At 38.8% G+C, this 17,309-nt stretch overlaps 1 protein-coding gene across 12 annotated transcripts in view; it reads right to left on the bottom strand.

The window, feature by feature from the left end:
• ZNF782 (zinc finger protein 782) overlaps positions 1-16,232 on the bottom strand; it is a 31,687-nt gene extending 15,455 nt beyond the window's left edge. For 2 of the 12 annotated variants that reach the window (XM_081263057.1, XM_081263051.1), the window contains exons 1-5: positions 15,799-16,232; positions 14,570-14,781; positions 13,980-14,037; positions 12,062-12,213; positions 2,275-2,349 (exon numbers count right to left, since the gene is read on the bottom strand). Coding sequence is in view for 5 of the 12 variants with exons in the window: in XM_081263054.1 (XP_081119180.1) it covers positions 12,062-12,188; positions 13,980-14,018 (166 nt within the window). In the remaining 7 variants the exon portion in view is untranslated. Of the gene's footprint in view, positions 1-2,274; positions 2,350-12,061; positions 12,214-13,979; positions 14,038-14,569; positions 14,782-15,020; positions 15,224-15,798 lie in introns of those variants that run through there. The other 10 variants (XM_081263058.1, XM_081263052.1, XM_081263054.1 and 7 more) reach the window with 9 other exon arrangements.
• Positions 16,233-17,309: the final 1,077 nt, after the last annotated feature.

Raw genomic sequence — 17,309 nt, 5'->3', positions numbered from 1 at the left:
TTTTCAGCTGCTCATAAACCATATTTTAGGCTACAAAGCAAGTCTTGACAAATACTAAAAACTGATCTCTTCATCTTATCAAATCATAATGACATAAATTATAAATCAACAGCAAAAAACTACAGAAAATACATAAAGATACAGAAACTGAACAATACATTTTCAAATGATAAATGGCTCATTGAAGAAATGACTGGTGACATTAGGAAACTCTTAGTCAAACATGAAACTATAATACATGCTGAAATCTCTGACTCACTATGAAGGCAGTTCTAATAGGAAATTTTATAGCACTGAGTGCCTACATAAAAAAAAGTCAGAAAGATCACAAATAAACAATCTAAAGATACACTTCAATGCTCTAGGAAAACAAGAACAAAATAATTCCAAATCCAGAAGGAAGAGAATAATGAAGATCAGAGCAAAAATTAATGAAAAAATACTATTGTAAATTATCTGGGAAATCTTAGTTGCAATAAACTGAAAAATCTAGAAGAAATGGACAAATTTCTAGACAAATATGACCTACCAAAAATATACCAGTAGGATATTAAAAATCCAAACAGATTAGTAACAAGCAATGAGATTGGAGCAGTAATAAAAAGCCTGCCATCAAAGAAAAGTCCAGGATCAAATGGATTCTTTTTTCTTTTTTGGCTGTAGATGGACATAATAACTTTATTTTATTTACTTATTTATATATCATGCTGAGGAGTGAACCCAATGCTTCACACATGCTAGGCAAGTGCTCTACCACTGAGCCACAACCCCAGCCTCCGAATGGATTCTTAGCTGAATCCTACCGGAGCTTCAATGAAGAACCAATGCCACTGCTCCTCAAAGGGTTTTATGAAAGAAAGACAGCGGTGAGGACAACTTCCAAATACATTCCATGAAGCCAGAATCACCCCGACAAAACCAGATAAGGACATGTCAAGGAAAGAAAACTGCAGGGTAATATCCCTCTTGAAGGCTGATGCAAAAATTCTGAATAAAATATTAATAACCCAGATTCAAAAACACCACTAAGAAAATTTTACAACATGATCAAGTTGATTTCACTCCAGAGATTCAAGAAATATACAATCTACAATGCAATGCACTGCATAAATAAAATTAGGATGCAAATCACATGATCACCTCAATAGATGCAGAAAAAGCCTTTGACAAAATTTAGCACTCCATCATGATAAAAATTTAAAGAAACTAGGGATAGAAGGAACTTAACTTGACATTATAAAGGTTACTACTACAAACTCAAAGGCAAAATCATCCTGTTAGAGAACACATGGAAAGAAATTCCTCCAAAATCAGGAACAAGGCTAGAAGGTATTCTCTTACAACTTCTACTCAACACAGTACTTGAAATTTTAACCAGAGTAATCAGGCAAGATAAAGGAATAAAAGCAATATAAATGGGAAAAGATGAAGCCAAATTTTTACTGATTGATGATGATATGATCCTATACTTAGAAGATCCACACAATTCCATCAGAACATTTCTAGAGCTGATAAACAAAGTCAGCAAAGTATCAGGACACAAAATCAATATATAAGAATCAACAGCTGTTCTATACACCACCAATAATGAATCTGCTGGGGAAAAAATCAGGAAAACAATTCCATTCAAATAGATTTTTAAAAAACTAGGAATGAATCTAACAAAGGAGGTATAAGACCTCTAAAATGAAAATTATAAACAATGAGGAAAGAAATAAAAAAAGACATTAAAGATGGAAAGACCTCCCATCTTCATAGATAGGCAGAATTAATATTGTTAAAATGGCTATGTTACCAAAGATAGTTTACAGATTCAATACAATCACATCAAAATACCAGTGCCATTATTCATGAAACTAAACAAAACAATTCTATAATTCATACAGAAGAAAAAAAGACTGAGAATAGCCAAAGCAATTCTGATTAATAAGAATAATATTGGAGCCAGGCACAATGGCACACACCTGTAATCCCAGCAGCTCAGGAGGCTGAGGCAGGAGGATGGTAAGTTCAAAGCCAGCCTCAGCAAAAAGAAGGCACTAAGCAACTCAGTGAGACCCTGTCTCTAAATAAAATACAAAACAGGGCTGGGGATGTGGCTCAGTGGTCGAGTGCCCCTGAGTTCAATCCCCAGTACCCAAAAAACAACAACAAAAGAACAATATTGGAGGCAACACAATACCCTATCTCAAATTACACAACAAAGCTATAGTGTAGTGACCAAAAGATTTGACAAACACAATTTTAGAGGAGGAAAGGTTATTTGGTGCTCACAGTTTTAGAGTCTCAGTCTATAGATGGTCAACTCCATTTCCCAAGGCCTGAGGTGAAGCAGGACATCAAGGCAGACTGTGGTGGAGGAAAGGATGCAAAGTGAGAGAGCGAGAGCTCCTCTCAGCACAGACAAAAGATAAACCTCAGAGACACTCCCCCACTGATCTACCTGCTTCAGCCACACCCTACCTGCCTAGAGTTAATCCTCATCAGGGAATCAATGCACTGATGAGGTCTAAACTCTCATAACGCGGAGGAGGAAGCCCGGCCCCGACCCGTGTGCTAGTCCGGAGGACCCCATCAACCCTTAAAACCCATCAAAGGGGGTGTGGCGACCAGCATGGTTCTGCGGCTGATCCAGGTACCCGGTTTCCAACTCCCCCACCCTTAGCTGTGATAACTCAAAATATTGCCCACAAGCTTTTGGGGGTTGTAGCTATCAACGCAAAACAACAACTGTCCAGGCACCTGGTTTCCACCTCAGAGAGTAGAGTAGGGAGGCTACAGGTGGAAGCTCATGGCCTTTCACACTGGCTATACCCACCACCCTGAATACAGAGGCTCAAGCTAGGAATAGACAACGGCCACCTACTGGAAGAAAGGAAAACAGTGTTCTGAGAGACTTTTTTTCTCTCTTTCTTTCTCTCTTTTCTTCTCTCTCTTCCACAACTTCAGCATATGTGAAACCAAGAACTGTGCATGAACAACCGAATTACCAAAGTAATATAATATAGAGGAATTGCATATACCCCACCTTCCCCCCATTTTTTTCTTTATTTCTATCTTACTTTCCTTTTCCTTCTCTTATTTCACTTTTCTTCCTTGTTATTTTTTTTCATTTGTATTCTCTCTATCCCACTTTCAATCTCCTAACTTTTGCTATCTATACATAGGGTAACTATCTAAATACAGATAGGAGGTTGAGTCTATACATTCTTCCATAAATTACCAGTCTATTGGTTAGAGTTCTCCAAAGGTGCTAAGTTAGTTTAACCTCATACCCTCACTCCTTTCCCTCTAAGTATAACATCCTTCGTCTGAAATTAAGTTTTCTATATGCCACTAGATATGGTATGCCTTTTATGAAACTAATGAATATATTCTTAAGTAATAATTAAAACCAATATCTATAGACTTAGAATCTAACTATAAATGTATTAAAAATGAACACTTGTGCTTAGATAATGCACTGTTAATATTGGGAACTGTTAACATTGTCTTTCTCCGCAAAAGACGGATTTTGGAGCTATACAAGAACAATACAAATATATAAGGGGAAAAACATTAACACAATAGTTTCACAAAGCTAGAAAGAATCATGAGAAGTATGAAAAGACAAGGAAAGAAAGGACCACAAACAATACAGGTCAATTCAACATTAGATGAGGTAATATCTGCAGCTGATGGAAAATCAGACAAAGAGTTCAGGATATACATGCTTCAGATGATCTGAAGTCTCAAGAAGACATTATACAGCAAATTCAGACAATGAAAAATCACTTTGACAATGAATTACATAAACAAATCCAAGAAGCAAAAGATCAACTCTATAGGGAGATAGAGGATATAAAAAACAAACAGAAATCCTGGAAATGCAGGAAACAATAAACCAAATTAAAAACTCAAATGAGAGTATTACCAGCAGAGTAGAACACTTAGAAGATAGAACTTCAGACAACGAAGACAAAGTATTTCAACTTGAAAAGAACATAGACAGCTCAGTGAGAATGTTAAGAAATCATGAGCAGAACATCCAAGAATTATGGGATAACATCAAGAAACCAAACCTAAGAGTTACTGGGATACAAGAGGGTATAGAGGCCCAAACCAAGGGAATAAGCAATCTATTAAATGAAATAATACTAGAAAACTTCCCAGACTTAAAGAATGAAAAAGAAATCCAAATACTAGAAGCCTACAGGACACTGAATACACAAAATCATAAGAGATCCACACCAAGACACATAATAATGAAGATGCCCAACAAACAGAATAAGGAGAGAATCTTAAAAGCCACAAGAGAGAGGAAGCAGATTACATTTAGGGGTAAACCAATCAGGATAACGGCTGATCTTTCAACACAGACTCTGAAAGCTAGAAGATCCTGGAACAACATATTTCAAATGCTGAAAGAAAAAGGGTTCCAACCAAGAATCATGTATCCAGCAAAATTAAGCTTCAGGATTGAAGATGAAATAAAAATCTTACACAAAAAACAAAAGTTAAAAGAATTTGCAGCTAGAAAACCAGCTCTTCAAAACATCCTTGGCAAAACATTACAGGAAGAGGAAATGAAAAATAACAATGAAAACCAACAGTGGGAGTTAGTACAGTAAAGGAAAAACTAATCATAGAGGAAAAACAAATCATGTTAAGTAACATACATAATCAAATATGGCTGGAAATACAAACCACATCTCAATAGTAACCCTAAATGTTAATGGCTTAAATGCACCAATCAAAAGACACAGGCTAGTAGAATGGATTTAAAAAAAAAGATCCAACAATATGCTGCCTACAGGAGACTCATCCGATAGGAAAAGACATACACAGACTAAAGGTGAAAGGTTGGGAAAAATCATATCACTCATACGGACCCCGGAAGCAAGCAGGGGTGTCCATACTTGTATCAAATAAAATAGACTTCAAGCCAAAGTTAATCAAAAGGGATAAACAAGGACACTACATACTGCTCAAGGGAACCATACACCAACAAGACTTGATGATCATTAATATATATGCCCCAAACAATGGTGCAGCTACGTTCATCAAACAAACTCTTCTCAAGTTCAAGAGTCTAATAGACCACCATACAATAATCATGGGAGACTTCAACACACCTCTCTCACCACTGGACAGATCTTCCAAACAAAAGTTGAATAAGGAAACTATAGAACTCAATAACACAATTAATAATTTAGACTTAATTGATATATACAGAATATACCACCCAACATCAGGTAGATACACTTTCTTCTCAGCAGCACATGGATCCTTCTCAAAAATAGACCATATATTATGCCACAGGGCAACTCTTAGCAAATACAAAGGAATAGAGATACTACCATGCATTTTATCTGATCATAATGGAATGAAATTGGAAATCAATAATAAAATGAGAAAGGAAAAATCATGCATCACATGGAGAATAAACAATATGCTACTGAATAAACAAAGGGTTACAGAAGACATCAAAGAGGAAATTAAAAAATTCTTAGAGGTAAATGAAAACTCAGACACAACATATCGAAATCTCTGGGACACTATGAAAGCAGTACTAAGAGGAAAATTCATTTCATGGAGTTCATTCCTTAAAAGAAGGAAAAGCCAACAAATAAAGGACCTCACACTACACCTCGAAGCCCTAGAAAAAGAAGAACAAATCAGCAGCAAATACAGTAAAAGGCAAATAATAATTAAAATTAGAGCTGAAATCAATGAAATTGAAACAAAAGAAACAATTGAAAAAATTGACAAAACTAAAAGTTGGTTCTTTGAAAAAATAAATAAGATTGATAGACCACTAGCCATACTAACGAAGAGAAGAAGAGAGAACCCAAATTACTAGCATACGGGATGAAAAAGGCAACATCACAACAGACAATTCAGAAATACAGAAGATAATTAGAAATTATTTTAAACCCTATACTCTAATAAAATAGAGGATAGTGAAGGCATCCATAAATTCCTTAAGATATATGAACTACCCAGATTGAGTCAGGATGATATAAACAACCTAAACAGACCAATATCAAGTGAGGAAATAGAAAAAGCTATCAAAAGACTACCAACCAAGAAAAGCCCAGGATGGATATACAGCAGAGTTTCACAAGAACTTTAAAGAAGAACTAATACCAATACTCTTCAATCTATTTCAGGAGATAGAAAAAGAGGAGAACTTCCAAATTCATTCTATGAGGCCAACACCACCCTGATTCCCAAACCAGATAACGACACCTCAAAGAAAGAAAACTACAGACCAATATCCCTAATGAATTTAGATGCAAAAATCCTCAATAAAATTCTGGCAAATCGGATACAAAAACATATCAAAAGGATCGTACGTCATGATCAAGTAGGATTCATCCCTGGGATGCAAGGCTGGCTCAATATACGGAAATCAATAAACGTTATCCACCACATCAATAGATTTAAAGATAAGAACCATATGATCATCTCGATAGATACAGAAAAAGCATTCGACAAAGTACAGCATCCCTTTATGTTCAAAACATTAGAAAAACTAGGGATAACCGGAACTTACCTCAACATTATAAAAGCTATATATGCTAAGCCTCAGGCTAGCATCATTCTAAATGGAGAAAAACTGAAGGCATTCCCTCTAAAATCTGGAACAAGACAGGGATGCCCTTTCTCACCACTGCTATTCAATATAGTTCTCGAAACACTGGCCAGAGCAATTAGACAGACAAAAGAAATTAAAGGCATTAAGATAGGAAAATAAGAACTTAAATTATCACTATTTGCGGATGATATGATCCTATACCTAGAAGACACAAAAGGGTCTACAAAGAAACTACTAGAGCCAATAAATGAATTCAGCAAAGTGGCAGGATATAAAATCAACACGAATAAATCAAAGGCATTCCTGTATATCAGTGACAAATCTTCTGAACTGGAAATGAGGAAAACCACCCCATCCACAATATCCTCAAAAAAAATAAAATACTTGGGAATCAACCTAACAAAAGAGGTGAAAGATTTATACAATGAAAACTACACAACCCTAAAGAGAGAAATAGAAGATCTTAGAAGATGGAAAAATATACCCTGTTCATGGATAGGCAGAACTAACATCATCAAAATGGCGATATTACCAAAAGTTCTCTATAGGTTCAGTGCAATGCCAATCAAAATCCCAACGGCATTTCTTGTAGAAATAGATAAAGCAATCATGAAATTCATATGGAAAAATAAAAGACCCAGAATAGCAAAAACAATGCTAAGCAGGAAGTGTGAATCAGGTGGTATAGCGATACCAGACTTCAAACTATACTACAGAGCAATAGTAACAAAAACAGCATGGTACTGGTACCAAAACAGGCGGGTGGACCAATGGTACAGAATAGAGGACACAGAAACCAATCCACAAAATTACAACTATCTTATATTTGATAAAGGGCTAAAAGCATGCAATGGAGGAAGGATAGCATCTTCAACAAATGGTGCTGGGAAAACTGGAAATCCACATGCAACAAAATGAAACTGAATCCCTTTCTCTCACCATGCACAAAAGTTAACTCAAAATGGATCAAGGAGCTTGATATCAAATCAGAGACTCTGCGTCTGATAGAAGAAAAAGCTGGCTCCGATCTACATATTGTGGGGTCGGGCTCCAAATTCCTTAATAGGACACCCATAGCACAAGAGTTAATAGCAAGAATCAACAAGTTGGACTTACTCAAACCAAAAAGTTTTTTCTCAGCAAGAGAAATAATAAGACAGGTAAATAGGGAGCCTACATCCTGGGAACAAATCTTTACTCCTCACACTTCAGATAGAGCCCTAATATCCAGAGTATACAAAGAACTCAAAAAATTAGACAATAAGATAACAAATAACCCAATCAACAAATGGGCCAAGGACCTGAACAGACACTTCTCAGAGGAGGACATACAATCAATCAACAAGTACATGAAAAAATGCTCACCATCTCTAGCAGTCAGAGAAATGCAAATCAAAACCACCCTAAGATACCATCTCACTCCAGTAAGATTGGCAGCCATTATGAAGTCAAACAACAACAAGTGCTGGCGAGGATGTGGGGAAAAGGGTACATTTGTACACTGCTGGTGGGACTGCAAATTGGTGCGGCCAATTTGGAAAGCAGTATGGAGATTCCTGGGAAAGCTGGGAATGGAACCACCATTTGACCCAGCTATTGCCCTTCTCCGACTATTCCTTGAAGACCTTAAAAGAGCGTACTACAGGGATACTGCCACATCGATGTTCATAGCAGCACAATTCACAATAGCTAGACTGTGGAACCAACCCAGATGGCTTCAATAGATGAATGGATAAAAAAAAATGTGGCATTTATACACAATGGAGTATTGCACGGCACTAAAAAATGACAAAATCATGGAATTTGCAGGGAAATGGATGGCATTAGAGCAGATTGCTAAGTGAAGCTAGCCAATCCCTAAAAAACAAATGCCAAATGTCTTCTTTGATATAAAGAGAGCAACTAAGAACAGAGCAAGGAGGAAGAGCATGAGAAAAATATTAACATTAAACAGGGACGAGAGGTGGGAGGGAAAGGGAGAGAGAAGGGAAACTGCATGGAAATAGAAGGAGACCCTCATTGTTATACAAAATTACATATAAGATGAAGTGAGGGGAAAGGGAAAAAAAATCAAGGGAGAGAAATGAATTACAGTAGATGGGGTAGAGAGAGAAGAGGGGTGGGGAGGGGAGGGGAGGGGGGATAGTAGAGGATAGGAAAGGCAGCAGAATACAACAGACACTAGTATGGCAATATGTAAAAACGTGGATGTGTAACCGATGTGATTCTGCAATCTGTATACGGGGTAAAAATGGGAGTTCATAACCCACTTGAATCAAATGTATGAAATATGATATGTCAAGAGCTTTGTAATGTTTTGAACAACCAATAAAAATAAAATAAAATAAAATAAAATCTATAGTTTTATAGATATGAAAAAAAATTAAAATAAAAAATTCAAAAAAAAAAACCTCTCATAACCCAATAATTTTTACCTCTGAATTTTCTTTAATTGTCTCCCACATGAGCTTTTGGGGGATACCTAACATCTAAACCATAAATTCAAAGAACTTAATACCCCCAAACCCAAATAACCTAATTAAAAATTGGCAAATAATCTAAACAGATACTTCTCAGAAGAAATATAAATGGGCCAGGCACAGAGGTGCATACATGTAATCCCAGCTCTGGAAGCTGAGGCAGGAGGATCTCAAGTTCAAAGCCAGCCTCAGCAAAAGTGAGGTGCTAAGCATCTCAGTGAGACCCTGTCTCTAAGTGAAAGACAACATGGGACTGGGAATGTGGCTCAGTGGTAGAGTGCCCCTAAGTTCAATCCCTGGTACTCCCTCCAAAAAAAGATATATAAATGGTTAGCTAATATATGAAAAATATTCAATCTCCTCAGCAATCAGGAACATGCAAATTGAACTACAGTGGGATTTCATCACTCCAATTAAAATGGCAATAATCAAGAACACAAATAATAATAAATGCTGACAAGGATATGGGGAACGAAGGAACATGGAGGTTCTTCAAAAGACTAGGAAGGAAAGCACCATATGAACTATCTATGCCACTTCCTGGTATTTATGCAAAAGAATTACAGTCAGCACACTGCAGCAATAATTGCACACCCATGTTTACAGCAATGGAATTCATAATAGCCAAGTTATGGAACCAGTCTACATGTCTATCAGCGGATGATATATATATATATATGTATATGTATATGCAATGGAGTTTTACTCAGTAATAAAGAATTAAACTGTGTCATTTGGAGGAAAATGGATGGAATTGAAGACCATCATGTTATATGAAGTCAGCTAGAATCAAAAAGTCAAGGTCATACATTTTCTCTCATAAGTTAAAGCTAGAGAGAAAAAAAGAATAAAAGGTATCTCATAAAACTAGTTGGGAGATAAGCTGACTAGAGGAAGGGGATGCGAGAGAAGGTGGAAGGCAGGAAAGGGGAGGTGCTGGGGAAATAAATCAACCAAATTATGTCAGAATGTATCACCATAAATCCCATTGTTGCATATAACTATAATAAACCAATTTTAAAAAAACATGAAGTTGGAGGCATCAGAATACTTGACATCAAACATATTACAAAGCAGCAATGATCAAAACAGCATGATACTGGCAAATGCAAACTAAAACCTCACTATTTTACAACTGTTAGGATGGCTATTGCTAAAAAGACAGAGGATAACAAACATTGGTGAGAATGCAGAGAACAGGGACCCTTGCATACCATCAGTGGGAATGTAAACTAGCACATCTACTAAGTAAAATAGCATGGAATCTCATCAAAACATTAAAAACAGAACTACACATGATCCAGCAATCCTGGGAATACATCCAAAGGAAATGAACTCCATATACTGAAGAAACATCTATACTCCCATGATTATTACAGCACTATCCACAATAATCAAGACATGAAATCAACCTAAATGTTCCTCAAGAGATGAATGGATGAAAAACATGTGGTACACACAAAATTAAAAACTATTAAGCCAGAAAAAGATGAAATCATATTATTTGTGGCAACATGAATGGATCTAGAAGAAATCACACTAAGTGATTATTAAATCAGGTGTAGAAAAACAAAGTCCACATGAGCTCACTTAACATGCAATATAAGAAAATCAATCTCATAGAAGTTGTGAGTAGAATAATGGTTACCAGAGGATAGAGAGGGTGGATAGGAGGAGAGGGTGGTCAATGGGTACAAATTTTCAATTAGGTAGGAGGAATAAGCTTTGGATCACCACACAATGAGATAAGATAGACAATAATAATGTATTATTTACTTCCAAATAGCTAGAAGAGAGGATTCTGAAACGTTTCACTGCAAAGAAATGATTGATACTGGAGATGATGGATATGCTAACTATCTAGATTTGATCATTACACAGTGTGTATACATACCAAAATACTACAGTGTACCCAAAACTTTGTAAAATTATTATCAATTACAAAATGTTATTAAAGCTTTTCAAAAAATAGTCTATGTAAAAAAACCTGAAAATATTTTCTTCTTAAAAAAGCAAGCCAAGCCAGGTGCGGTGGCGCACGCCTGTAATCCCAGTGGCTTGGGAGGCTGAGACAGGAGGATGGAGAGTTCAAAGTCACCCTCAGCAACAGCGAGGCACTACGCAACTCAGTGAGACCCTGTCTCTAAATAAAATACAAAATAGGACTGGGGATGTGGCTCAGTGGTTGAATGCCCCTGAGGTCAATCCCTGGTACAAAAAAAAAAGCAACCCAGAGATGGAGAGAAAAAGTTTGCAAAACATATATCTAATAAAGTCTGTACTTCAACTAAATAATAAAACAAAAAATCCCCCAAAACTAAAAGCTAAAGTAAACAAAAAATGATCTGAAGATGAAATAATAAGACTTATCAAATGTGGGTAACTAAAAAACAATACGATCATTATTCCATTATTATTTATCTATATACACAGGTATGTGTGTGTGTGCATATATATATATATATATATATATATATATATATATATATATATCAGCATAGCTAGTTTGAAAATCTTTGGCAGTTTCTTATAATGTTATAAATAAACTGACCAGAAGACACAGCAAATCCCACTCCTACATATTTACAGAAGAAAAATGAAAACACATGTTGGTGCAAAGATCTTATGTGAGTGTTTTTTGTGGCTTTATTCACAATAGCCCCAAACTGGGAAAAAAACCCCATGTGTCCATCAACTGATAAAGGATATTAAATTGTGATACATGCACACAAAGGAGTACTTAGCACAGAAAGAAAAAACTGCTAATATTCAAAGGGATATAAGAATCATTTGGTGGCCACAGAAATATCCAAAAATTTTGATTTTGACGGTAGTAATCAACTGTATACATTTTCCAAACTCAGTGACCAGAATGCTGAAAGGTGCTCAGTATTATTTTCTGTTAAATATACACCTTATCAACAGTGATTAGAATTTAAAAAGGAAAGAAGAGAAAACAGAACTGCATTGTAGAGAGAGCTGCATAGTCGGGTCTGCTCACCCACGGAGACCAGGTGGCTGTAGTTCTCCAGCATCACCTCTCTGTACAGGGTCCTCTGGGCAGGGCCCAAGTGCTGCCACTCCTCCTGGGAGAGTTCCACAGTCACGTCCTTGAACGACACTGAGGCCTGGAACAGCACACAGCTAATCAATCTAAGGGTTCAGAATCACGGACAGGAAAATATTTTTTATCCAAGATATTGCAGTTCGTCACAGAAAGAAATATGATCACATATTTCTGTAGTAAATAATTTTAAGAAAGTTTAATACCCATTAGTGAGTTCTTAAGATATTGAGAATGGGAGGATCTTTCTTAATTTGACAAATGGTATCTTTCAAAAAAAAAAAAAAACTCTACTGTATATTACCCTTCATAACTTAATACAGAAGACTTCTCCCTGACATTCAATGGGAATATTGTCCATTGATACAAGGAAAGAAAAAGAAAAAAGGTATAAGAGTTAGAAAGAAAAAAATAAGGCCAGGCTGTGGTAGAACATTCCTGTAATCCCAGCAGCCTGGGAGGCTGAGGCAGAAGGATAGCAAATTCAAAGCCAGCCTGAGCAATTTAGTGAGGCCTTAAGCAACTCAGCAAGACCCTGTCTCTAAATAAAATATTAAAAAGGGATGGGGTTGTGGCTGAATGGTTAAACGCCCCCAGGTAAATCTCCAGTGCCAAAAAAAAAAAAAAGGAAAAAAGCAAAACACCCATATTTTAGAGGGTATCAGTTGGAAGGCTCATTACTGGATTTTAAGACTTACTGTAAAGCTATACTTATCAAGGCATTGTATTAGCAAACGACAAACACTGATCATCAGAAGTGAACAGAATCCAGAAACAGACCCATACATGTACAGAGGTGCCAAGGCAATTCAAGGGAGAAGGTACATTGCTTTCAACAAATAGTACTGTCAGATGGGTGTGCAAGGGAAAAGCGCACAAACAGGGCAGGTGCACGTTCATCCACTTCCATTACGCAGAGCTCACACACTAATCACTAAGATCCTCACACCACGAAATTCTAGGGTACAGACTGGGCCAATTAGAGCATATTTTGTCCTTTTCTAATCAGGAACTTTTATGAAAAAATAATGTTTAAAGCTGCTATTGACATAGCAGAGGGAACAAAGTCTTTGTACTATTAAAAATACATCTAAAATATAAATAAAATGAACAAATTTTCTAATAAAATGTAATCAGGAAAACTGCATTAATAAAAGTACCCATGTAGTATAGTTTTATGATAATAAATTGTTTAACAGACTAATAAGTCATCTCAATAAAATCTTCACACAGAAAGTCCTCACAAAGTCCAAATTTATAGGGGAATTTCCCAAAATCTTCATATGACAATACTTTCTCACTATTCTAAATTAGAAAAGGAGTAGCAGGAAACTGCCCACTTTTATGAGACTATAATGATGATAACGTAACTAGACAGGGAAGCAAGAGAGTATAATCTAATTTGTGAATATAGAAATAAAAGTCCTCGAAAAAGCTTTAAAAAAGACTAAGAAAATATGTAAGACTCAATTTAGCACATTTATTAGCAACTAGGGTCTATATAGCAATTCAGGATACTATCAGAAAATCCATTATATTTTTTATAATATTTATAAAGGATATACTATAGCATTTGTCCAACAGTCATACAAAAAATATTCCAATATAATTTAATTCCCATTCATGATTAACATGAAATCTTAGCAAACTGGTTAGTGGAGGAAGCCCACATATCCCAGCAAAGATGTATCTATCAAGGGCTAAGTGCAAACGTTGGAGTTCATGGTAAAACTATATTTCCCATCAAGATTGACTTGACCTATTTCCATTTCCTCTTTTCCATTTAATGCATGGACCCTTCTAAACCTCATAAATCAGTTACATTATAAAGTGAGGGAGTGAATAAAGTGCTCACCTGAGATGTATTCATTTTCTGAGGCTCCTGGGACAGCATAGGAATGGTAAAGGCTCAGCTGGAGGAGAAATAAAGAGAATGGGATCATAAGACTGCCTGCTTCACAGCTACCAGGTTCTCTTCCCCAACTCTCACCAACCCCATTGGAGGGCAGCTCTAAAAGAGCATCTAAGCCTTGGAATGCATGCAGAGGATCATTACAGGCAGCACACCTGTCCCAGTGCAACTCTGAAATGATCATGGGCTCACACCTGCTGTTTCTTCTAAATGAACATTAAGTCTTCTAGATTGATTTAACAATAAAGCAGTGTCCTTCTAGCTAAAATAAAGAAATAAAAACAAAGGATACCTTGATTTAAAGCATTTCAAAGGATCAAACACTATGCTTTCATTAAAATTAGCTTAGCAGAAAAATACTCCATATGCATCATTTATCATTTTTTCTTAGTAATACTGCTTATCCTCTGATAGAGATAACTCACAGAAAGCCTGGTAAAAGAATAAGATACTCTAAGGCAAGGATTTTTGTTTGTTTTAACTGGATGTATTTCTCTAAAAGCCCTTTTGATGAGATGCTTTTGGTGACTTACCTGTGAGTGAGCTGTACTATTTTTTTCCTCCTGTCACCAACTAGGCATCCCTTGGAAAGTCCCTGAGACTTTCATATCCAATGTTTTAAAACTTTTCCAGAGTCAGAAATATAACTAACTCCCACATGTATCATCATTCTGGGATTCTCTGAAGCCAGGATAAACTCATTAGAGTCACATGTGGTGTCAGACATGTGACAGCAGCACAGCATCTGTAGAATGGAGAAGCAAGGGATTGAGCCTCTCCAGGACAGCAGAACAGAACTTCCACCTAATCATCCCTCACCTGCAGATCTCCCTGCACAAGCCCTGCCATGAAGTGGCCTTCCCCTGGCAACCTATCTCTGGGCCTCCCTGCTTCACCCTGCTATGCTCAAAGCTGGCCCAAATTTTCTACTGTCACAGTCTGCGGTGGCTTCTGGAGTTGGCACTGTCAGCAAGTCAGGCTCACCCTGGGCAGGAGGAACAAGAACTGCTTTTGATCATGCAAATCTAGGATCTGCTTCTTCTTGGGATCTTGTCTCATGCTCTGAAGCTCTGGAGAAAGAGCTTAAGTCAGAGACGTTTCTCTTCCAGGTAAAACTATTGTTCACAGAGGGGCCCTTCTTCCTACTTCACAAGGGCTACTTTGTTGCAAGAAGCTGAAACCTGGACCTGAAAAACAAATTCACTTTAGGAGCAAAAACTTGACTCCTGGAATTAATTACGATATCAGAAGATATTAAAAGACACACAACTTGGCGTGCAGAAGGGGCCAGGAACCTGTCTGATCCAAGGGATCTGAAGAGATTACAGAATACATTTAACACATGGTAAAATTCTATATTCACTTCCCATCATATCCCTGTGTATTTGGAGACAAATTAGTCTGCTCAGTGCTGTAAAGGCCACGATACCTGTAACAGGCAGCTGTGATATTAGCACCTGAAACGAGAAGCAAATCACACCTGCCCTTGAATCTGAGCTCCCTCAACCGCTAGCTCATGACCTAAACTCACGACTCCACCAACCTTACGTGGTTATTTAATGCAGATGGTCATGTTGATCTCAGAGTGGTGTGGGGTTTAGGTGAGTCATCCAATGAGAAGAACAATTGTCTCCTAAACATAACAGCACTTGTCACTTAGTAACCTGCACCTGGCTGCGCTACAGGTGCTGCCTCACAAGTTTCAAAACAGTCATGAGGTCATTACTAACATCCTCGTTCCCAGGTGAGAAAGCAGACTCACCCAGGCCACCTAACAGGTGACAGAGCGGGAACTGATCCCAGCCTTTCAGGCTCCAGAGCTCGGGGTCTCGCCCCAGACGCACAGCACGCGCGTTCTGGCACCGTCGTGTCAACGTCGCACGAGGGCTTCCCCCGCTGCCGCCGGCTGCACCGACTGACGGGCCCGCGAGCACCCCGCGTGGCACACCTGCTCCGCGGGCTCAGTCCCACCTGCGTCCGGGAGCGCGGGCGGGGCCCCCACCGGCCTCGGCCCTCCAGGGCCCACCGGTAGTATCCAGGGACGCTGGGGGGCGCAGGAGGTCGCAGGACCTGCCGCTTCACGACCGACGCTCACCGACGCTCACCGACGTGCGCAGCCTCCGCTCTCCGAGCTGCCGCCGGCGGAGCCCGAGCAGTCCAGCGAGGGGGCGGGGCCGATGCCGCGCGTGCGCAGAGCCCCCCCCCCCCACGACCCAGACGCCGCGCAGGCGCAGCGCCACCGAGCCCGCCCTAGGCGAAGCGCGGCTGGATGGACGGAGTGGAGACTACGTGTCCCGGGAGGCTCTGCGTCTGCGGCTGCCCCGCTGGGCGCTCCCGCGGGTGGCAGGCCTGGCGGCTGCTGTTCCCAAACCCCAGCTGGGGGTCTCTAGGAGCCTGAGGAGGTGGGGGGCTCAACTTAAGCGCCACTCCCAAAAGCAGAAGGACCCCTTAGATGGATCCCGATCGAAATGACAGCATTTTCCCTTGGAAATGGTTTTGGGTGCGATCAGGGAAACTGCGCCGCGCGCTGAGAATATTAAGGAAAACTGACGCGTGAAGAAAATGGAATTATGTTGGACAGTGTTTTGGGGTTTTTGTTTTGTTTTTAAAGAAAGGCTTGACGACTGCAGCTGCAGCAGCCAGCACCCCCAATGAGGCCGCCCAGCAGTTTGGTCCCAGGGGAGACACGGGGGAGACGGGCACGGACTGGAAATGCTGGAAAATGACTGCGACGTGCGCTCGGGACTCAGTCATCAGGGATTTTGTCAGTTACTTTAGATGAAGTCTCCTATCTGTAAACTGGGACAGAAAGAAGACCTAAGTCCCTGTTGTGATTTGAGCTACTTTTCTACCCTCGAGACCTACACACACACACACACACACACACACACACAGTATTTCGAGAAGTCCCTTGCTAGGCGTGGTGGCACCAGCCTGTAACACCAGCTACTTGGGAGGTGGAGGTAGGAGAATGGCAAGTTCAGGGCCAGCCTGGGCAACTTAAGGAGACCCCTCTCAAATTTTAAAGAATAAGAAGGGCTGGGGATGGAGCACAGTGGTAGAGCACCCCAGGTTCAATCCCTAATACCACAAATTTTATTTAAGTATTTTTAAAAAGTACTTTAGCAGGGTGCTCATCTGTTTCATTCTGTTGGACTTCATGATTTGGTTGACAGTGATGTTCAAGACTTCCATAACCTTGCTGACTTTTTTTTTTTTTTTTGTATCAGTTATTGACAGTAAGGAATTGCAACTCAAAACAACTATGATTGA

This window comes from Spermophilus citellus, assembly GCF_964194105.1.
Source record: "Spermophilus citellus genome assembly, chromosome: 12".
Classification (NCBI taxonomy): Eukaryota; Metazoa; Chordata; class Mammalia; order Rodentia; family Sciuridae; genus Spermophilus; species Spermophilus citellus.
The sequence above is the reverse complement of the archived record's forward strand: the minus strand, read 5'-3'. Positions and strand labels throughout refer to the sequence as shown.